The 23,298-nt window shown below is 35.6% G+C and overlaps 1 protein-coding gene across 1 annotated transcript in view; it reads left to right on the top strand.

Moving 5' to 3' along the window:
• Positions 1 to 770: 770 nt before the first annotated feature.
• LOC144964085 (transient receptor potential cation channel subfamily M member 3-like) overlaps positions 771 to 23,298 on the top strand; it is a 40,448-nt gene continuing 17,920 nt past the window's right edge. Inside the window, exons 1-9 of the mRNA XM_078898026.1 lie at positions 771 to 836; positions 1,105 to 1,279; positions 8,383 to 8,554; positions 9,768 to 9,927; positions 11,647 to 11,713; positions 14,808 to 14,921; positions 16,758 to 16,888; positions 18,039 to 18,346; positions 22,495 to 22,638. Coding sequence (XP_078754152.1) covers positions 771 to 836; positions 1,105 to 1,279; positions 8,383 to 8,554; positions 9,768 to 9,927; positions 11,647 to 11,713; positions 14,808 to 14,921; positions 16,758 to 16,888; positions 18,039 to 18,346; positions 22,495 to 22,638 — 1,337 coding nt within the window. The remainder of the gene's footprint in view (positions 837 to 1,104; positions 1,280 to 8,382; positions 8,555 to 9,767; positions 9,928 to 11,646; positions 11,714 to 14,807; positions 14,922 to 16,757; positions 16,889 to 18,038; positions 18,347 to 22,494; positions 22,639 to 23,298) is intronic.

The following is a 23,298-nucleotide window of genomic DNA, read 5'->3' as shown; positions in this document are numbered from 1 at the left end:
GTCATCATTTCTCATCCTATGCGTTAAGTGTTGCTGTTGTTGGCCTGAAGCTCTTGTCAAGTGCTTTATACATAACTATTTAATCCAATTATAAAAATTTCAATTATATTGTTTAATATATGTATATAAAAATGTTTTAAACTATAAAATGAAATGAGAAGGATAAAAAAAAACAAATCGATTTAAGCTTCTGTTGCTCTAATTCAAACCTACCACACCATAGGTGAAGCAAGGTTGAAGAATTATGTAAACAGTAAAGTGATATTTAAAAAGGTGGAGACGATCTGAATAAATCATGTGTAGTTTAAAAACAATCCAAAATGATTGACTCTTTTAAATGCCTATAATAAATATGCATTTAATTTCACGGGAATCAAGACATATTATTGTTATTACCAATCCTCTGATTAATCAGTTAATTTTCAGTGAATTCCCACTTTTTTCACCTCAATGCAATATTAAAAAAAAGACTCTACTGACTCATATAGTAAACTCCTTTTGCCCCATGTATGATTAATGTTGACAGTATGGATGTTGTTATAATTTATTCACTTGTTATTTAATTTAAACATCTTCTAAGGATAGAAAATCGATTAAAGTGTTGTTTCAATTTTTTTTTTAAATGGTGCTTTTCCACAGGCAGCAAAATCAACGAAAGCCTGGTTAATCACCTCCGGAGCCAACATGGGAGTGATGAAGGCAGTCGGTCAGGCCGTTCACAAAGGCCAGTCCTTTGTGTGGGTTGACAACAAGGTGACACATCTCCTTAGATGTATCGGTATTTCTCCTGGGGATATGTCAAAGATAGGCAGAGACTGGAAAATCCTACCGGGAAAGTGAGTCTTTAATTTGACTTTTCAGTTTGTTTCTTGTCCACGTGTTATAAGCCCTGTTTCGATCATAAAGATAATTAAAAAAGAGCCCAAAACAAAATAATGTGATATTACGTGCTTTCAATATTTTTAATTTTTCAAATGGCTCATGAATTTCGTGTAATTATATTAAGATTTTAAAATTCATCAACAATTGAATTCTGTTTCTTTTTGGTTCAACTTTTGAATAAAGTTTTATGAGCCAATATTATTGTAATTTTGCATTCAACAGGGGAGGTTCAATGCTTACCACAGGAGTTCGAATGAGATTCATCATGATAGTGCCGTGCCTTTGAATCCTTACCACACTCACTTCATTTTTGTTGACAATGGATATCGTATACACTACAGTGGGGTTGCAGACTTTAGGGCTGAGTTAGAAAAGAAAATTTCAACTTCAGTGCAAAGTAATGTTTTTATTCTTTCATTATGCAAAAATTAAATAATAATAATATATAATAATAAATGTACATTTATATAGCACTTATGCCGAAGCTTCGAAGTGCTTCATATTGACCATCAGTAAAAAACATTACACACTGCAGATTCGGACATACGAACAATAGCTCACGCGCATCCAATTACACACAAACACACACACACACACATCCATATACACACTGTACATAAATAGTTTACTCAAACACGCACAAACACACATGTATCTTATAAAAACTCAATTGTCTTATTCCTGAATAATGTGTTTAATATAATTAGATATTAATTTTTTACTTTATTTTACTGAATGCATTTAATTATCCACCAGAAATGAGTTTTGTTTTATTCATTTTAATCTGGTATCAATCGGGTCACCCTTAGCCATTGCTTATTTGTGGTATCAATCGGGTCACCCTTAGCCATTGTTTATTTGTGGTATCAATCGGGTCACCCTTAGCCATTGTTTATTTGTGGTATCAATCGGGTCACCCTTAGCCATTGTTTATTTGTGGTATCAATCGGGTCACCCTTAGCCATTATTTATTTGTGGTATCAATCGGGTCACCCTTAGCCATTGTTTATTTGTGGTATCAATCGGGTCACCCTTAGCCATTGTTTATTTGTGGTATCAATCGGGTCACCCTTAGCCATTGTTTATTTGTGGTATCAATCGGGTCACCCTTAGCCATTATTTATTTGTGGTATCAATCGGGTCACCCTTAGCCATTATTTATTTGTGGTATCAATCGGGTCACCCTTAGCCATTGTTTATTTGTGGTATCAATCGGGTCACCCTTAGCCATTGTTTATTTGTGGTATCAATCGGGTCACCCTTAGCCATTGTTTATTTGTGTATCAATCGGGTCACCCTTAGCCATTGTTTATTTGTGGTATCAATCGGGTCACCCTTAGCCATTGTTTATTTGTGGTATCAATCGGTCACCCTTAGCCATTGTTTATTTGTGGTATCAATCGGGTCACCCTTAGCCATTGTTTATTTGTGGTATCAATCGGGTCACCCTTAGCCATTGTTTATTTGTGGTATCAATCGGGTCACCCTTAGCCATTTTTATTTGTGGTATCAATCGGGTCACCCTTAGCCATTGTTTATTTTGGGGTATCAATCGGGTCACCCTTAGCCATTGTTTATTGATAATCGGTATAGCTTTTATTTGTATCAATCGTACTTAGCTTGTTATGTGGTATAATGGGTCACCTTAGCCATGTTTTTTGGTATAATCGGTACCCTAGCCATTTTATGTGTATCAATCGGGCACCCTTACCATGTTATTTGTGGTATCATCGGTACCTAGCATTTTTGTGGTATCAATGGGTCACTTAGCTTGTTAGTTGAAATTCAACTTAGCATTTTATTTTTATCAATTAACTAAATTTATTTTTACAATCGTCACCCTTAGCCATGTTTAATGTGTTCAATGGCACCTACCATTGTATTTGGGATCAATCGTCACCCACCATTTTTATTGATCAATCGGTCACTTACCAATTATTTTTATCAATGTCACCTAGATGTTTATTTTATAATCGCACCTTAATTTTTATTTTGGTATCAATCGGTACCCTAGCCATTGTTTTTTGTGTATCAATCGGGTCACCTTAGCCATTGTTTATTTGTGGTATCAATCGGGTCACCCTTAGCATTTTTATTTGTGTATCAATCGGGTCACCTTAGCCATTGTTTATTTGTGGTATCAATCGGTCACCCTTAGCCATTGTTTATTTGTGGTATCAATCGGGTCACCCTTAGCCATTGTTTATTTGTGGTATCAATCGGGTCACCCTTACCATTGTTTATTTGTGGTATCAATCGGGTCACCCTTAGCCATTTTTATTTGTGGTATCAATCGGGTCACCCTTACATTTTTATTTGTGTATCAATCGGGTCACCTAGCATTTTTATTTGTGGTATCAATCGGGTCACCCTTAGCCATTTTATTTGTGGTATCATCGGGTCACCCTTAGCCATTGTTTATTTGTGGTATCAATCGGGTCACCCTTAGCATTGTTTATTTGTGGTATCAATCGGTCACCCTTAGCCATTGTTTATTTGTGGTATCAATCGTCCCTTAGCATGTTTTGTATCAATGGTCCCTTAGCCATTTTTATTTGTGGTATCAATCGGGTCACCTTGCATTTTATTTGTGGTATCAATCGGTCACCCTTAGCCTTGTTTATTTGTGGTATCAATCGGGTCACCCTTAGCATTTTTATTTGTGGTATCAATCGGGTCACCTTAGCCATTGTTTATTTGTGGTATCAATCGGGTCACCCTTAGCCATTGTTTATTTGTGTATCAATCGGTCACCCTTAGCATTGTTTATTTGTGGTATCAATGGGTCACCTTAGCCATTTTTATTTGTGTATCATCGGGTCACCCTTAGCCATTGTTTATTTGTGGTATCAATCGGGTCACCCTTAGCCATTGTTTATTTGTGGTATCAATCGGGTCACCCTTAGCCATTGTTTATTTGTGGTATCAATCGGTCACCCTTAGCCATTGTTTATTTGTGGTATCAATCGGGTCACCCTTAGCCATTGTTTATTTGTGGTATCATCGGGTCACCCTTAGCCATTGTTTATTTGTGGTATCATGGGTCACCCTTAGCATTGTTTATTTGTGTATCAATGGGTCACCTTAGCATTTTTATTTGTGTATCAATGGTCACCCTAGCCATTGTTTATTTGTGGTATCATCGGTCACCCTTAGCCATTGTTTATTTGTGGTATCAATCGGGTCACCCTTAGCCATTGTTTATTTGTGGTATCAATCGGTCACCCTTAGCCATTGTTTATTGTGGTATCAATCGGGTCACCCTTAGCCATTTTTATTTGTGGTATCAATGGGTCACCCTTAGCCATTTTTATTTGGGTATCAATCGGGTCACCTTAGCCATTGTTTATTTGTGGTATCAATCGGGTCACCCTTAGCCATTGTTTATTTGTGGTATCAATCGGTCACCCTTAGCCATTGTTTATTTGTGGTATCAATCGGTCACCCTTAGCCATTGTTTATTTGTGGTATCAATCGGGTCACCCTTAGCCATTGTTTATTTGTGTATCAATGGGTCACCCTTAGCCATTGTTTATTTGTGGTATCAATGGGTCACCCTTAGCCATTTTTATTTGTGGTATCAATCGGGTCACCCTTAGCATTTTTATTTGTGGTACAATCGGGTCACCCTTAGCTTGTTTATTTGTGGTACATCGGGTCACCCTTGCCATTTTTATTTGTGGTATCAATCGGGTTCACCTTAGCCATTAGTTATTTTAGTACATGTTAGTACAATCGGGTCACCTTAGCCATTGTTTATTTGTGGTATCAATCGGGTCACCCTTAGCCATTATTTATTTGTGGTATCAATCGGGTCACCCTTAGCCATTGTTTATTTGTGGTATCAATCGGGTCACCCTTAGCCATTGTTTTTTTGTGGTATCAATCGGGTCACCCTTAGCCATTGTTTATTTGTTGTATCAATCGGTCACCCTTAGCCATTGTTTATTTGTGGTATCAATCGGGTCACCCTTAGCCATTGTTTATTTGTGGTATCAATCGGGTCACCCTTAGCCATTGTTTATTTGTGGTATCAATCGGGTCACCCTTAGCCATTGTTTATTTGTGGTATCAATCGGGTCACCCTTAGCCATTATTTATTTGTGGTATCATCGGTACCTTAGCCATTGTTTATTTGTGGTTATTCAATCGGGTCACCCTTAGCCATTGTTTATTTGTTGGTATCAATGGGGTCACCCTTAGCCATTTTTATTTGTGGTATCAATCGGGTCACCACTTAGCCATTGTTTATTTGTGGTATCAATCGGGTCACCCTTAGCCATTGTTTATTTGTGGTATCAATCGGGTCACCCTTAGCCATTGTTTATTTGTTGTATCAATCGGGTCACCCTTAGCCATTTTTATTTTGGTATCAATCGGTCACCCTTAGCCATTGTTTATTTGTGGTATCAATCGGGTCACCCTTAGCCATTGTTTATTTGTGGTATCAAACGGTCACCCTTAGCCATTGTTTATTTGTGGTATCAATCGGGTCACCCTTAGCCATTATTTATTTGTGGTATCAATCGGGTCACCCTTAGCCATTATTTATTTTGTGGTATCAATCGGGTCACCCTTAGCCATTGTTTATTTGTGGTATCAATCGGGTCACCCTTAGCCATTATTATTTGTGGTATAAATCGGGTCACCCTTAGCCATTATTTATTTTGGTATCAATCGGGTCACCCTTACCCATTGTTTATTTGTGTATCAATCGGGTCACCCTTAGCCATTGTTTATTTGTGGTATCAATCGGGTCACTCCTTAGCCATTGTTTATTTGTGGATCAATCAGTCACCCTTAGCCATTGTTTATTTGTGGTATCAATCGGGTCACCCTTAGCCATTATTTATTTGTGGTATCAATCGGGTCACCCTTAGCCATTGTTTTTTTGTGGTATCAATCGGTCACCCTTAGCCATTGTTTATTTGTGGTATCAATCGGGTCACCCTTAGCCATTGTTTATTTGTGGTATCAATCTGGTCACCCTTAGCCATTGTTTATTTGTGGTATCAATCGGGTCACCCTTAGCCATTGTTTATTTGTGGTATCAATCGGGTCACCCTTAGCCATTGTTTATTTGTGATATCAATCGGGTCACCCTTAGCCATTATTTATTTGTGGTATCAATCGGGTCACCCTTAGCCATTGTTTATTTGTGGTATCAATCGGGTCACCCTTAGCCATTGTTTATTTGTGGTATCAATCGGGTCACCCTTAGCCATTGTTTATTTTTGGTATCAATCGGGTCACCCTTAGCCATTATTTATTTGTGGTATCAATCGGGTCACCCTTAGCCATTGTTTATTTGTGGTATCAATCGGGTCACCCTTAGCCATTGTTTATTTGTGGTATCAATCGGGTCACCCTTAGCCATTATTTATTTGTGGTATCAATCGGGTCACTCTTAGCCATTGTTTATTTGTGGTATCAATCGGGTCACCCTTAGCCATTGTTTATTTGTGGTATCAATCGGGTCACCCTTAGCCATTGTTTATTTGTGGTATCAATCGGGTCACCCTTAGCCATTGTTTATTTGTGGTATCAATCGGGTCACCCTTAGCCATTATTTATTTGTGGTATCAATCGGTCACCCTTAGCATTGTTTATTTGTGGTATCAATCGGGTCACCCTTAGCCATTGTTTATTTGTGGTATCAATCGGGTCACCCTTAGCCATTATTTATTTGTGGTATCAATCGGGTCACCCTTAGCCATTGTTTATTTGTCGTATCAATCGGGTCACCCTTAGCCATTGTTTATTTGTGGTATCAATCGGGTCACCCTTAGCCATTGTTTATTTGTGGTATCAATCGGTTCACCCTTAGCCATTGTTTATTTGTGGTATCAATCGGGTCACCCTTAGCCATTATTTATTTGTGGTATCAATCGGGTCACCCTTAGCCATTGTTTATTTGTGGTATCAATCGGGTCACCCTTAGCCATTGTTTATTTGTGGTATCAATCGGGTCACCCTTAGCCATTGTTTATTTGTGGTATCAATCGGGTCACCCTTAGCCATTGTTTATTTGTGGTATCAATCGGGTCACCCTTAGCCATTGTTTTTTTGTGGTATCAATCGGGTCACCCTTAGCCATTGTTTATTTGTGGTATCAATCGGGTCACCCTTAGCCATTGTTTATTTGTGGTATCAATCGGGTCACCCTTAGCCATTATTTATTTGTGGTATCAATCGGGTTACCCTTAGCCATTGTTTATTTGTGGTATCAATCGGGTCACCCTTAGCCATTGTTTATTTGTGGTATCAATCGGTCACCCTTAGCCATTATTTTTTTGTGGTATCAATCGGGTCACACTTAGCCATTGTTTATTTGTGGTATCAATCGGGTCACCCTTAGCCATTATTTATTTGTGGTATCAATCGGGTCACCCTTAGCCATTGTTTATTTGTGGTATCAATCGGGTCACCCTTAGCCATTGTTTATTTGTGGTATCAATCGGGTCACCCTTAGCCATTGTTTATTTGTGGTATCAATCGGGTCACCCTTAGCCATTATTTATTTGTGGTATCAATCGGGTCACCCTTAGCCATTATTTATTTGTGGTATCAATCGGGTCACCCTTAGCCATTATTTATTTGTGGTATCAATCGGGTCACCCTTAGCCATTATTTATTTGTGGTATCAATCGGGTCACCCTTAGCCATTGTTTATTTGTGGTATCAATCGGGTCACCCTTAGCCATTATTTATTTGTATATATTATTGTAATTTTGGTATCAATCGGGTCACCCTTAGCCATTATTTATTTGTATATATTATTGTAATTTTGGTATCAATCGGGTCACCCTTAGCCATTATTTATTTGTATATATTATTGTAATTTTGGGATCAATCAGGTCACCCTTAGCCATTATTTATTTGTATATATTATTGTAATTTTGGTATCAATCGGGTCACCCTTAGCCATTATTTATTTGTATATATTATTGTAATTTTGGTATCAATCGGGTCACCCTTAGCCATTGTTTATTTGTATATATTATTGTAATTTTGGTATCAATCGGGTCACCCTTAGCCATTGTTTATTTGTATATATTATTGTAATTTTCTTCAACTCTTATCTATCCCTACTTGTATTCTTCAATGGTAACCTTTTCAGCAAAACATTCATAGTTATGAAATATTTAGTATTTACCTCGTTATACATTATTTTCCCTGATATTAAGTTACTTGATTTTTGGAAATGTTTTTTCTTTTTCTTTTTTATTTGCAATTCGGAAAAAAAAAGAAACAATAAAGAGGTTGGCATTCAAATATGAGAAATTTTATGCAAGTAAACTGATTTAGATTCAATTTGTATGGATTTGTATAATTTTTGTTGAGGATTCGCATTATTTTTTTTTTTTTTGATGGGGGGGGGGGGGGGGGGGGGGGAATGTTTATTGGGCCATAAAACTTTTTTTCTATTTGTTTTAGTCATAGTTGAGCAAGTTCTCTTCTCTGTATTCATCACCTTCTCATTAAAAAAATAAATTTCAGATGGAGGTCTCGGAATTCCACTGGTTCAAATTTTGCTGGAAGGAGGAGTTGATGCAATTCAAGATGTTTTTGCCACTGTTTCCAAAGGAACTCCTGTCATTGTTTGTGCAGGAAGTGGCCGTGCTGCAAACATCATAGCATATGCTTACAAACACACCACCACCGGTCCTAAGTAAATTAAGTTGTACTTCAATGTTATTCTCAAACTGATTAATTTTCGGTTTAAAATTCGTCTTGAAATAAATTCATTTTTCTCTCATCTTGGGTTAAAAGACTTATCCGTGAAGAAGATTTATTGCCTTTTCTTACCGTTTCCTCTTATTGTAGACAGAAATTAGGCTCTAAGTTCTGCTGGTCCAGTTTGTTAGTGCACACTTGTATCTATTTTATAAAAAACTATTTTGCCACCAGCAAAACTAGGTGACAATTTAAAGTATTTCATATAGTTTCTCTGGCACCTCATTTTCTTTTCAACAAATGTTGTTTAGTAGTAGGCAAGTTTCTTTAAGAATTAGAACAAAAATAAATATGATTATGTCAAATAAAGAACAATCTTTAGCTGTCCTTCCGCCAATTAAAGAAAAAAATTAATCTCAGTTGACTTAAGAAATCTTTGAGCCTGTTAAGTTCATTGTTAAATAATTTATTCTCTTTTGAAGATGTTATGTTTATTTTTGTTTCAGACTCAATAGGTTCTCCTTTTCATTTTTTTTTTCGCGTTAACTTTTTTTCCTTGAAGTGTAATCATAAATTAGCACAGCACTTGAGAATTAACTTAAGTTGGTCGTATAACAAATATTTTCCCCCTGACTCAACTTGTCAGTGTGATGGCAGAGAGCGGTATATTTTTTAGTGTATTTATAGAGAAAATAGTTAGAATAAAGCAAAGATTTGGCAGTTAGCAAAGTACACAGTTTATTGGGCAAGGGGGGGGGGGGGGGGGGGGGGGGGTGTTGCTGCTACAATGTTTTACTATTTAATAAAATATATTTTTAATGTTTTATTTATATACGTTAGCTAACAACATATGCAATTTTGCTTTATTACGATACTCTTTTACAATGATGTTATGAACTAATGTTGAAAAGGAAATTGATAAATTTGTATTTTCTGATTAAGTCACTCAATCCTAGAGACTTTTGCTACTTTTCAAAATGTAATAAAAATGAGCTTGTAAATAGATAGTTTTATTCAACTATGATTAACATGCAAAAACTAAAAATATTAGAGTTGATACTACGCCTATAATTATTTGTCTCAGAAAAATGTAATAAATAGGCATGGGGTAAAAGTAACCGGGTACACTACGGATATAGTCGGTGTTAGGGTTGAGTGAGTTAATGAGTCACTTCAAGTAAGTATTTTTATTCTGAAAATCATTAAAGCAAAGAAAGAGTCATGTCGGCACAATATCAAGACAAACTGGCCAGGAAAATGTACGCAGCATTTCCAGGGGCTTTCAAAAGAGGAAGTGAATTCGAGAAGAAAAAGAAATTGGAAGAAATGATGAATAAAGTCATGACCTGCTGCAGAAAGGAAGAACTGGTAAGTACAGAATCCTGCCAATTCTGTATTTAATTCAACATGCATAATTTAAGAAAATATGTTATGGCATAAAATTTAACCTTTGTACAGTTCTATTCGTGATGTTTGCTTTTCCATTTTAAGTCAGTCAATGGAAGTCACATGATCTGTAGTCTTAGATTGATATCCTTTCAGAAGCTTTTTTTATTTTCGGCCTGACAATATATATATATATATATATATATATATATATAATATATATATATATATATATAATATATATATTATATATATATATATATATATCTATATATCTATCTATCTATCTATCTATCGATCTATCTATCTATCTTTCTATCTATCTATCTATTGATCGATCTATCTATCTATCTATCTATCTATCTATCTTATTTTTTTTTCGTTTTTTGATTTTAAAAAATAATTTTTATTTGTTTGTTTGTTTGTATTTTTTTTTGTTGGCTTTGTTTGTCACCTTTACTTTTTCATATTTTAAAACAGTTTATGTTCAATGTTAAAACTATATGAATCAGGGTTCAGGTTACTATTCCCATCTTTGCTGTAAGATACTAATCCTTCTCCAAACCTGAATAAAATAGCTTGATTGATCTCTAACATCGATACAAAAAGACAGTCATTGAGTGTTATAAGACTCGTGATGCCAGGATTTCCCCCACCATAAATTGGACAGTACATGTTGTTTTCTATCGATCCTGGACACAATTGTCTTATAACTCTAACAATCAAACTATAAACGTTTTAGGTCACACATCGTTTTGTGTGTTGGTACTTTATATCCGACTGGCGGATACTCAGAGTATTTTACCTAAATGCATAACATCAATAACAAGGTAGAGTGACATAAAAATCGTTATACTACCTTGATCACAATGTAAAATTGCGCTATATTAATATGTATACAATTCTATTTCAACGGCATGAAAAATCAAATATTTTAGAATACATTATGGCAATTCTGGGTCAATTCGTTTAACGAGAATTTGGAAATTCGAATATTTACAGTACTTTATGACCTTTACACATCACTTAGAAAACACCATTTAAAATACGTTAATACATCAACATTTGGTGCTCAGCTTATTTAATGGTTAACATATTTGTCCAGCTCCACCTCACTTTACTTTCTAGTAAAGTAGTTTTCTACTAGATCTAGAAAACCCAACTACCCAACGACTTCTGGTGGGTGGACAGAGCGATTAAAAAAAAAAAAAATGGACTCTTCCCGGATTTGAGTTCTCTTTGGTTTCATAATAAAATGTGTCATATATCCTACCAAATGAGCTGTATTGATCCTAAGAGTGAGCCTTATTATTGTATTTCAAGGACTATGCAATTCATTTTGTTAGTATTCTGGATTATATTATAAAATATTTTAAATACCACATTATTATTATTATTATTATTATTATTATTATTATTATTATTATTATTATTATTATTATTATTATTATTGTTATTATTATTATTATTATTATTATTATTATTATTATTATTATTATATTATTATTATTATTATTATTATTATTATTATTATTATTATTATTATTTTTATTATTATTATTATTATTATTATTATTATTATTATTATTATTATTATTATTATTATTATTATTATTATTTATTATTATTATTATTATTATTATTATTTTCATCATTATTATATTGCTACTATTTAGTATCATTAACATTGTTGTCTTTCAGATTACTATTTTTAATCTCAACAAGCATGAAGAACTAGACTTGGCGATTCTATCAGTTTTATTAAAAGGTATTTCTTTTTAAAAGTCAGTGATTAATATGAATAATCGTATCTGACCAATGTTATGATGTCCGTAAAGACCAATGCTGAGTATTGAAAGAAACCCTTTTTAAATGACAAGACAGAATTTCTTTCTAGTCATAATTTCCCCAATTTTTAAATTGGCGAGAGCAGCCAGCTGACGGTCGTCACCATAAGAGAAGTAATAGTTGTTGACGCCCCTTCATTGCAGGCATTCAAGTGCCGTCTCGACGCTCATTGTGAAACAGAAAAATACTGTTTGTAGAGTTTAATTCAGACACCTCCTTCCACTATGTGGCATGCCCAGTTTTGAGAGACGTGAATTAAATACGTTCACGAATGCACAAGAGCAGATAAAAGGCTGTAAAAGCCTACATAAATCTGGACTTATATCATATCATATCATATCATATCATATCATATCATATCATATCATATCATGTAACTTAAAGGCGCTTAAAGGTTAAAGGTGCGGCTATGTGGTCTTGTGGTATGACACTCTCTTTTGGATCGGAAGGTCCTGGGTTCGAGCCTCGCAATCGGCGCATAGTTGAGTCCTTGGAAAAGGCTCTTTACTCACATTCTCTCACCGTACTCAGGTGTAAAATGAGTACCTGGCCGTTAACAGCAGTGTCTTTGTCCGAAAAATTGTAATATCGCCTAACAGGCGGCATGTTTCGTCCTACATGTTAAATGTTGCTGTTGACCAGGGACCCCTTGTAAAGCGCTTTGAGCACATTTAGTGGATATTGCGCTATATAAAGCTCAATTTTTTAACTGAGGCTTCTAAGAAATTCTGAATTGCATTACAGTTCCTGGTCTTTCGGGGAAATGATTAAATATGATGGTAAGTCAGAGTAGACTCGAATTCTCCTGTAAAGTGTTAAAGATGAAATACTAGAATTTGTGTCAAATGTGGAGATTGCAAAAAACAAAAAAAATGAGCTTTTATATAGCACAATATTCACTAAAATGTGCTCAAAGCACTTTACAAGGGGTCCCTGGTCAACAGCAACATTTAACATGTAGGACGGGACATGATGCCTGTCAGGCGATATTACAATTTTTCGGACAAAAACAACGCTGTTAACGTCCAGGTACTCATTTTACACCTGAGTACGGTGAGAGAATGTGAGTAAAGAGCCTTCTCCAAGGACTCCACTATGCGCCAAGCAAGGCTCGAACCAAGGACCTTCTGATCCAAAAGCGAGTGTCATACCACTAGACCACATAGCCGCACAAAAGATCAAATGGAATTACTTAAAATGCAGGAAACTTTAACTTAATAATTCCAAGTTAAATTCCCTTTATCTGACTCCCCATTACATGCTTCATGCTACAGGCCACATATAGTGGTTGAAAACAAATCACAAACGATTAAAAAAAAGAAAAAGAAAACAATATATATATTTTTGACCGAAGGAAATAATATAATGATAATAATAATAATAATAATAATAATAATAATAATAATAATAATAACAATAATAATAATAATAATGATAATAATAATAATAATAATAATAATATAATAATAATAATAATAATAATAATAATAATAATAATAATAATAATAATAATAATAATAACAATAACAATAATAATAATAATAATTAATAATAATAATAATAATAATAATAATAATTATAATACTAATATTAATACGCATATTTCTATAGCTCCTTTCGTCGAAACCTCAAGGCACTTTAGAAAAACAAAAAAAAAACAAAAACAGGACATTGTTTATCCAGGTAACAATAACATTGCTAGACCAAATCAACTAATATCAAAACATTAAGAGCCTATAACTGGCATCAAAAACATCAATACACAAGTCACATACAATACATTTAAAAATTCAATCGGGTCAATATTTACTGAAAAGATATGTTTTTATTATTTATTTTTTTAAAATATAAACCTCGAAAATCTCACAGATTGAGGAATATCCTTCTGAATTTCAAAAGAGACCTATCACCAAAGTATTAAAGTTTAGTTTTAGGAGATGCTAACAATTTTAAGTCGTGGGATCTAAGATTTCTCCGAGGTATGTACGGTTGGAGTAAGTGTTGAATGTAGAGGATGACAGAAGACTCAAATACACCAAAGCAGACAAGGGCGACTTTGTATTCAATTCTAGCCATGTCTGGGAGCCAATGTAGGGTTCCAAGCATGTCCTTTGTATCATCGTAATGAGATTTTCCCAGGACTAACCTAGCCGCACAATTCTGTACTCTCTGGAGTACAAACATTTTGTTATGGGGGAGACCAGCGAGCAGTGAATTGCAGTTGTCAAGGTTTGACAAGATCAAAGCAGAAACAATTATTTAAAGGCGTTGAAAGGTAAACACGACCTCATCTGTGATATTTAATTCTTTCAGTGTGATAGTATGCAGCACTTAATGGAGCACTATCTACTTTTCGCAAAATTAGCTCTTTTTAATTAATTACTGGATTACTTACTCCCTACAGTTAAAAGACAGACAGCATGTAGACATTAGGAATTCATTATGCACTTGCATACAGTTTCCTCGATTACACTTTCTTCAAACACACAGTTTCCATGAACTCATTCGAATGTCCCTAATTTTTCTTTTATTATTCTTTGTACATGGTTTCCTCGAACTAAAAAAAATTTTTTAAAATGGAGCTTTTATATAGTGCAATATCCACTAAACGTGCTCAAAGCGCTTTACAAGGGGTCCCTGGCCAACAGCAACACATAACATGTAGGACGAGACATGACGCCTGTCAGGCGATATTACAAATTTTTGGGACAGAGACAACGCTGTTAACGGCCAGGTACTCATTTTACACCTGAGTACGGTGATATAATGTTAGTAAAGAGCCTTCTCCAAGGACTCAACTATGCGCCGAGCAAGGCTTGAACCTTCCGATCCGAAAGCGAGTGTAGTACCATTAGACCACATAGCTGCACGAACTATGGCTTTCTCCAACTTTTTTTCTTGTCCAGAAGAGTTCTAGGTAACAGTGCTTGAGTGTATTCCTGTAAATATAGGCATCTATCGTAGGTTCAGTTTGTGGCAATTTTTAATACATACTATAAAATTTGATTCACCAGGTAGGCCTAAAGCATCGAGTTCAATGCAAAGTCAACTTCATTTGGCCATGACCTGGAACAGAGCTGACATTGCACAAACCAGGATTTTCAGGGAAGATGTCAACTGGGAAGAAGGTGGGTAGATCTAAGAAGAAGAAGGAGGAGAAGAAGAAGAAGAAGAAGAAGAAGAAGAAGAAGAAGAAGAAGAAGAAGAAGAAGAAGAAGAAGAAGAAGAAGAAGAAGAAGAGGAGGAGGAGGAGGAGGAGGAGGAGGAGGAGGAGGAGGAGGAGGAGGAGGAGAGGAGGAGGAGGAGGAGGAGGAGGAGGAGGAGGAGGAGGAGGAGGAGGAGGAGGAGGAGGAGGAGGAGGAGGAGGAGGAGGAGGAGGAGGAGGAGGAGGAGGAGGAGGAGGAGAGGAGGAGGAGGAGGAGGAGGAGGAGGAGGAGAGGAGGAGGAGGAAGGGAGGAGGAGGAGGAGGAGGAGGAGGAGGAGGAGGAGGAGGAGGAGGAGGAGGAGGAGGAGGAGGAGGAGGAGGAGGAGGAGGAGGAGGAGGAGGAGGGGGGGAGGAGGAGGAGGAGAAGAGGAGGAGGAGGAGGAGGAGGAGGAGGAGGAGAGGAGGAGGAGAAGAAGAAGAAGAAGAAGAAGAAGAAGAAGAAGAAGAAGAAAGAAGAAGAAAGAAGAAGAAGAAGAAGAAGAGAAGAAGAAGAAGAAAGAAGAAGAAGAAGAAGAAGAAGAAGAAGAAGAAGAAGAAGAAGGAAGAAGAAGAAGAAGAAGAAGAAGAAGAAGAAGAAGAAGAAGAAGAAGAAGAAGAAGAAGGAAGAAGAAGAAGAAGAAGAAGAAGAAGAAGAAGAAGAAGAAGAAGAAGAAAAGAAGAAGAAAGAAGAAAAGAAGAAGAAGAAGAAGAAGAAAAGAAGAAGAAGAAGAAGAAGAAGAAGAAGAAAGAAGAAGAAGAAAGAAGAAAGAAGAAGAAGAAGAAGAAGAAGAAGAAGAAGAAGAAGAAGAAAAAGAAGAAGAAGAAGAAGAAGAAGAAGAAGAAGAAGAAGAAGAAGAGAAGAAGAAGAAGAAGAAGAAGAAGAAGAAGAAGAAGAAGAAGAAGAAGAAGAAGAAGAAGAAGAAGAAGAAGAAGAAGAAGAAGAAGAAGAAGAAGAAGAAGAAGAAGAAGAGAGAAGAAGAAAAGAAGAAGAAGAAGAAGAAGAAGAAGAAGAAGAAGAAGAAGAAGAAGAAGAAGAAGAAGAAGAAGAAGAAGAAGAAGAAGAAGAAAGAAGAAGAAGAAGAAGAAGAAGAAGAAGAAGAAGAAAGAAGAAGAAGAAGAAGAAGAAGAAGAAGAAGAAGAAGAAGAAGAGAAGAAGAAGAAGAAGAAGAAAGAAGAAAGAAGAGAGAAGAAGAAAGAAGAAGAAGAAGAAGAAGAAGAAGAAGAAGAAAAGAAGAAGAAGAAGAAGAAGAAGAAGAAGAAGAAAGAAGAAAGAAGAGAAGAAGAAGAAGAAGAAGAAAGAAAGAAGAAGAAGAGAGAAGAAGAAGAAGAAGAAGAAGAAGAAGAAGAAGAAGAAGAAGAAGAAGAAGAAGAAGAAGAAGAAGAAGAAGAAGAAGAAGAAGAAGAAGAAGATGAAGAAGAAGAAGAAGAGAAGAGAAAGAAGAAGAAGAAAAGAAGAAGAAGAGAAGAAGAAGAAGAAGAAGAAGAGAAGAAGAAGAAGAAGAAGAAGAAGAAGAAGAAGAAGAAGAAGAAGAAGAAGGAAGAAGAAGAAGAGGAGGAGGAGGAGGAGGAGTGTGTATCTCTTTGCAAATTATCAATTTTAAAAAATAAACAACAAATGTACAGGCAACCTAGTGTGATCTTTTAACATCTTTGACACTGCCCATTGTTTTATTTAATTTTGCTATTCACTTATGCTTGAGCAGGATGAATTTGAGTATTTAAATTTATTTAATCTCATAAAGAATTTTGAAAATGTCATATATTTTTAATAACTCTGCAGGAAGTCTGGAAAATGCTTTCACATATGCCCTAGTTGAGGACAAACATGAATTTGTCCGACTTCTACTGAACCACGGCATTGTTGTGAGAGAATATCTTACCAGAACTCGACTACAGCATCTCTATAACACTGTAAGACTCCATTTTAAAAAAAAATGTTTGTTTTCACCAATCAATTCAATCGATTTTTAAAACTGCTTTTATTGCAACCCAACTGGTACAGCTTGATATTTTAAATATTTCTCGGTGTATTCTGTTAACTGAAAAAGTGTGATAATAATAATAATAATAATAATAATAATAATAATAATATAATAATAATAATAATAATAATAATAATAATAATAATAATAATAATAATAATAATAATATATCTTTAATGTCCCCAAAAAAGTGGCAATTTGTCATTTGGTTACACATTTATAACAATACAATATTGGCATAGACACACTCACACAAGATGCACACTAGTAACATAGTAGTTATCGTTTAAAAAAAAAAAAAGAAAAAGAAAAAAAAAAAAAAGAATGATATCAATACAACAGCTTTTTCTCTGTACTGCAAATTCAAGTGTCCATGTTTTTCCAAATTCAAGTGTCCATGTTTTTCCAAATTCAGTGTCCATGTTTTTCCAAATTCAAGTGTCCGTGTTTTTCCAAATTCAAGTGTCCATGTTTTTCCAAATTCAAGTGTCCATGTTTTTCCAAATTCAAGTGTCCATGTTTTTCCAAATTCAAGTGTCCGTGTTTTTCCAAATTCAAGTGTCCATGTTTTTCCAAATTCAAGTGTCCGTGTTTTTCCAAATTCAAGTGTCCGTGTTTTTCCAAATTCAAGTGTCCATGTTTTTCCAAATTCAAGTGTCCGTGTTTTTCCAAATTCAAGTGTCCGTGTTTTTCCAAATTCAAGTGTCCATGTTTTTCCAAATTCAAGTGTCCGTGTTTTTCCAAATTCAAGTGTCCATGTTTTTCCAAATTCAGGTGTCCGTGTTTTTCCAAATTCAAGTGTCCATGTTTTTCCAAATTCAAGTGTCCGTGTTTTTCCAAATTCAAGTGTCCATGTTTTTCCAAATTCAAGTGTCCATGTTTTTCCAAATTCAAGTGTCCATGTTTTTCAATCCAACTTGTGTAATCAATATGCTAAAGATCTCTAGCTCAATCGTTTTTGTTTGATATTTTTATCATCCACGGAGCACGAGAGCCAATAAATGTTTCTATTTCTATCCTTTCTTTCCTCCCTTTTTTAATCATTAATTTATTCAGTGTATTGCATTTTGCATTTTCAGCTCTCTCATAACCATTATCTTCATGTCGCTTTAAAAAACGTGACCAATGTTGAGTATTTCACTGTCGATGACATTGGTGGATTCCTGACTCGTCTACTGGACAAGTATGAGGACGACAAGATGATATATTCAATGGGAGCACGAAAGGTTCAAAAATCTCCTATAAAAACAAAAGCACTCGCAAAATTAAAATCCAGAAATTCTCTAAAGTTGGGGAACACTGATACGGATACAGATGCTGATGATGAAGCTTCCCAATTCAAGCACCCATATAAACAACTCCTGGTATGGGCTGTCCTTACAAGAAGGTAACTCTCAATTTTCTATTTAATTTTTAAAATATATGATGGTTGTAGCAGTCTTGCCAACTAGTATGATTTCTCATTTTTTAATGTGCTTTGAGGTCCAAAATATGATGAAATTGGAATGTTGATTAATATGTGCTAAATGCAAAAAAGTCAACAGTTTGTAACAAAAAGGGTGAGAAATGAAAAAACTGGAACAGTTGAAGGTTATTTAAATTTCGTCACCACCTACATGAGAACTGAGTAGCCAGACAGATAATTGTCAGAGGAATTGCAGGATTTTCCTTCTCTCTATAAGCTTCATCATTATCATCATCATTGCCTTTTTCACCCTGGGTCAGGGTATAGGCCACGGACAATCAGTTTCCATCCTTCTCTATCCCGAGCTAACTTTTTAATCTCATTCCAGGTCTTACCACTTCTCTGTATATCAGCTTCTTTAATTCTTCTCCATGTTCCTAGTGGCCTTCCCCTTGATCTTCTGCCTGAGGGTTCCAGTCCAATACTTGCTTTGTTATAGTTGAGTCATTCTATCTAAGCGTGTGTCCAATCCAATAAGCTTCATAAGTCTCCATAAATTAAACGAATTTTAATATGATATTTGCGTGGTTGCACATGTTGAAAATACGATCTTTTTGGGAAAAATATGAGAAAATGAGCATAAATATTGGAAAAAAATATGATAAATCTTTTCAAATGGTGGCAGTCTGTTGTAGCATGATGCAAAGCCACTCAAGCTTATATTGAATACTAGCAAACCTGCAACATTTTCAATGTGAAAGTTATCAGTGACATCATGTATGTTATCTTCGTAATTACACGCACTGAATCTGTAAATAAATTTATAAATAGCCCAAAGAAATCAACAAGCCATGGAAAAAACAAATGAACAGAAACATTTGTGCTGGTTTGTAAACAGAGAAAATTTTTAAAAAAGTAAAAATAAGAGAGAGAGAGAGGAGAGAGAGAGGAAGAGAGAGAGAGAGAGAGAGAGAGAGAGAGAGAGAGGAGAGAGGAGGAGAGAGGAGGAGAGGAGAGAGAGAGAAGAGAGAGAGGAGAGAGAGAGAGAGGAGAGAGAGAGAGAGAGAGAGAGAGAGAGAGAGAGAGGAGAAGAGAGAGAGAGAGGAGAGAGAGAGAGAGAGAGAGAGAGAGAGAGAGGAGAGAGAGAGAGAGAGAGGAGAGAGGAGAGAGAGGAGAGAGAGAGACGAGAGAGAGAGAGAGAGAGAGAGAGAGAGAGAGAGAGAGAGAGAGGGAGAGGAGAGATGAAGGAGGAGAGAGAGAGGAGAGAGAGAGAGGAAGAGAGAGAGAGAGAGAGAGGAGAGAGAGAGAGAGAGAGAGAGAGAGAAGAGAGAGAGAGGAGAGAGAGAGAGAGAGAGAGAGAGAGAGAGAGAGAGAGAGAGAGAGAGAGTGAGAGAGAGAGAGAGAGAGAGAGAGAGAGGAGAGAGAGGAGAGAGAGAGGAGGAGAGAGAGAGAGAGAGAAGAGAGAGAGAGAGAGAGAGGAGAGAGAGAGGAGAGAGAGAGAGAGAGAGAGAGAAGAGAGAGAGAGAGAGAGAGAGGAGAGAGAGAGAGAGGAGAGAGAGAGAGAGAGAGAGAGAGAGAGAGAGAGAGAGAGAGAGAGGAGAGAGAGAGAGAGAGAGAGAGAGAGAGAGAGAGAGAGAGGAGAGAGAGAGAGAGGAGAGAGAGAGAGAGAGAGAGAGAGAGAGAGAGAGAGAGGAGAGAGAGAGAGAGAGAGAGAGAGAGGAGAGAGAGAGAGAGGAGAGGAGAGAGAGAGAGAGAAGAGGAGAGAGAGGAGAGAGGAGAGAGAGAGAGAGAGAGAGCGAGAGAGAGAGAGGAGAGAGAGAGAGAGAGAGGAGAGAGAGAGGAGAGAGAGAGGAGGAGGACCACAGGCTTTCCCTCTCATAGCTTGTTACAGGAATAATATAATATGGAGTATGATGAATGACTCAACTATAACAAAGAAAGTATTGGACTGAAACCCTCAGGGCAGAAGATCAAGGGGAAGGCCACGAGGAACATGGAGAAGAATTAAAGAAGCTGATATACAGAGAAGTGGTAAGACCTGGAATGAGGTAAAAAAGTTGGCTCAGGATAGAGAAGGATGGAAACTGTTTGCCTGTGGCCTATACCCTGACCCAGGGTGAAAAAGGCAATGATGATGATGATGATGATGATGAAGATGGTGAATGGAATGGTGAAAGTGAAGGATTGTAACGAAAATATTAGGAAGGTTCTTGTGATGATGATGATGATGATGATGATGATGATGATGATGATGATGATGATGATGATGATGATGGACGATGATGATGATGATGTTGTTGTTGATGCCGTTTTTTGTGTTTTTTTTTACAATAACTATGTTACTAGTGTGCATCTTGTGTGAGTGTGTCTATGTCAATAATGTATTGTTATTAATGTGTAACCAAATGACAAATTGCCACTTTTTTTGGGGGACAATAAAGATATATTATTATTATTATTATTATTATTATTATTATTATATTATTATTATTATTATTATTATTATTAAACTGGCCAAGGCTGAAGCAAGAAGTCCGAAAGTTGAGCAATCGGAATAGATCTAGTCCTTTTTCAGTAAACAATGGCAGTGATGGCTAAACAAAGCAAACCACACACTGCTATCATGGTATGTTTTAAAGTAAATATTCACTTGTCCTTCCCACATGATCAGTTGTACCAACACACAACACTATGTGTAACATTTAACATTTAATGTCTGATGGAGAATCTAGTGAGAAATAATCACCCACGTAGCGGTCTAAAAAAATATAACAAAGGGCAGATAACATCAACTTCATTCATTTTCCTTATGAAATAGCTCATTTCCATAGCAGAAATACAGTCTGGTTTTTCCTGTAGACAACACACAGAGTTACTCTTTCTTTAATTACAGTAGATTGAAAAGACAAACTCTCAAACAGGCGATTTTCCAAATAACGTTATATTATGAAACAACTGATTTTAAGAAGTTTTCTTAGCTGATATTTCCTTGAATTGAGATTAGCTATTGTTGAGTAAAATGATATTAGCTCTCAACACCCTCTAATTTTTTTTTGTTTGTTTTAGATTATCATACATTAAGGACATAAATACTCAAAAATGTTATTAAGTCAATGTTTTAAATAATGAGTCGTTATGTCAATCTACTAGTAAATGTCACACAAAGACATTAATGATGAAAATAACCACATATGGAATATAACATATTATTGGATATCTTGTAAAGCGCTTTGAGCACGTTTAGTGGATATTGCGCTATATAAAGCTCAATTTTCAATATCTTATTGAATATCTTTATCATTTCAGTTAGTAATTTGAAACGAAAAAAATAAAATAAATCTAATTTTGAAATACAAATTTACCATTCTCAGCTTAAATGTTTGCAATTTTTAAAGGATTGGACAAGTTTGAGGGCAATATTAAATGAAATTATACCAAAATCTTAGAGGTGCCTAATTGAGTCAGTAAAATGTACAGTAAAATAATGGGAGTAAAAATGTTTTCTTATAATAGATACAAAACAAAGTAAACAACGTTTCGACCCTTGGCCTTCTTCAGGTAAGCAAGAAAAGGAAATATGTTATACTTCATTGGCATTTAGTTATAACATTATAGGTAAAATTACAATTCAAAAGCTAAGTTTACGTTGTTTTGATTCTATTTTTAGCTATCTACCATCTCCTTTATCCAGTTAGGTCAGACTAGTTTTGTCTTTCCTTTATTTTAAATATAACTATAAAACGCTCTCTTCCTTTTCCGTTCTCCACTTTCTCTCTGTCTCGTTCACTCTATTTGCATTCTATTAGCCTGACTACATTATCTATGAAACATTTTTTGAATGCCGACAATAAATAAATATTTGACTTGAAAAAAATTTGAACTCACTCTTTCTTCCTTTGCATGCACACACACACACACACACACACACACATACACACACACGGATACACACACATACACACACACACACGGATACACACACATACACACACACACACACGGTTACATACACATACACACATTTTTACCTATGTTTTAACTATAATGAGTGAGAATAGAGATTTTTATATTATAATTTCCAAATCGTTCTTTTTCAAACATAAGATTTATTTCATCCTCTTATTCTTCAGAAAGGAGCTGGCCAGATTGTTTTGGGAATTAGGGGATGAACCTATAATGTCGGCCCTTGTTGCCTCCCGACTGTGTGGTCAAATGGAGTCAAGACTACCCAAATATTTGCAAACAATCCGAGATTCCTTTCACGACTACAAATTGTAAGATTATTTACCTTGATGCATTCAAATTATATAGTGTAAATGTTGCTGCTCGAAGCTGGAAGAAATTTAAATAATGACGTAAAAGTTGAATGTAAGCTTCAATTTAATTACAAAAACAGATCAAATGAACGTTTCGGGTTTCCCCTTTATCACCAAATCAGGATGGTGATAAAGGGGAAACCCCGAAACGTTCATTTGATCTGTTTTTGTAATTAAATTGAAGCTTACATTCAACTTCACGTTATTATTAATAGCAAATTATATATCATAATTTATCATTATTAATCACTTCATTTTCAATTTCAATGAGTTAAAAAAAATGTTTTCTCAAACATGTGACCTTTGACCTCAATCTTATGTTAAACAGATGCTGAAAAACTGAATTGAGTTATAAAATGAACTTTTTAAAATGAGCTTTTATATAGCGCAGTATCCACTAAATGTGCTCAAAGCACTTTACAAGGGGTCCCTGGCCAACAGCAACATTTAACATTTTAGGACGGGACATGACGCCTGATATTACAATTTTTTTCGGACAGAGATAACACTGTCAACGGCTGGGTACTCATTTTACACCTGAGTACGGTGAGAGAATGTGAGTAAAGAGCCTTCTCCAAGGACTCAACTATGCGCAGAGCGAGGCTCGAACCCAGGACC

The sequence above is a fragment of the Berghia stephanieae genome, chromosome 2 (genome assembly GCF_034508935.2).
Source record: "Berghia stephanieae isolate SIO BIC M18660-M18661 chromosome 2, UCSD_Bste_1.3, whole genome shotgun sequence".
Classification (NCBI taxonomy): domain Eukaryota; kingdom Metazoa; phylum Mollusca; class Gastropoda; order Nudibranchia; family Aeolidiidae; genus Berghia; species Berghia stephanieae.
The sequence above is the reverse complement of the archived record's forward strand: the minus strand, read 5'-3'. Positions and strand labels throughout refer to the sequence as shown.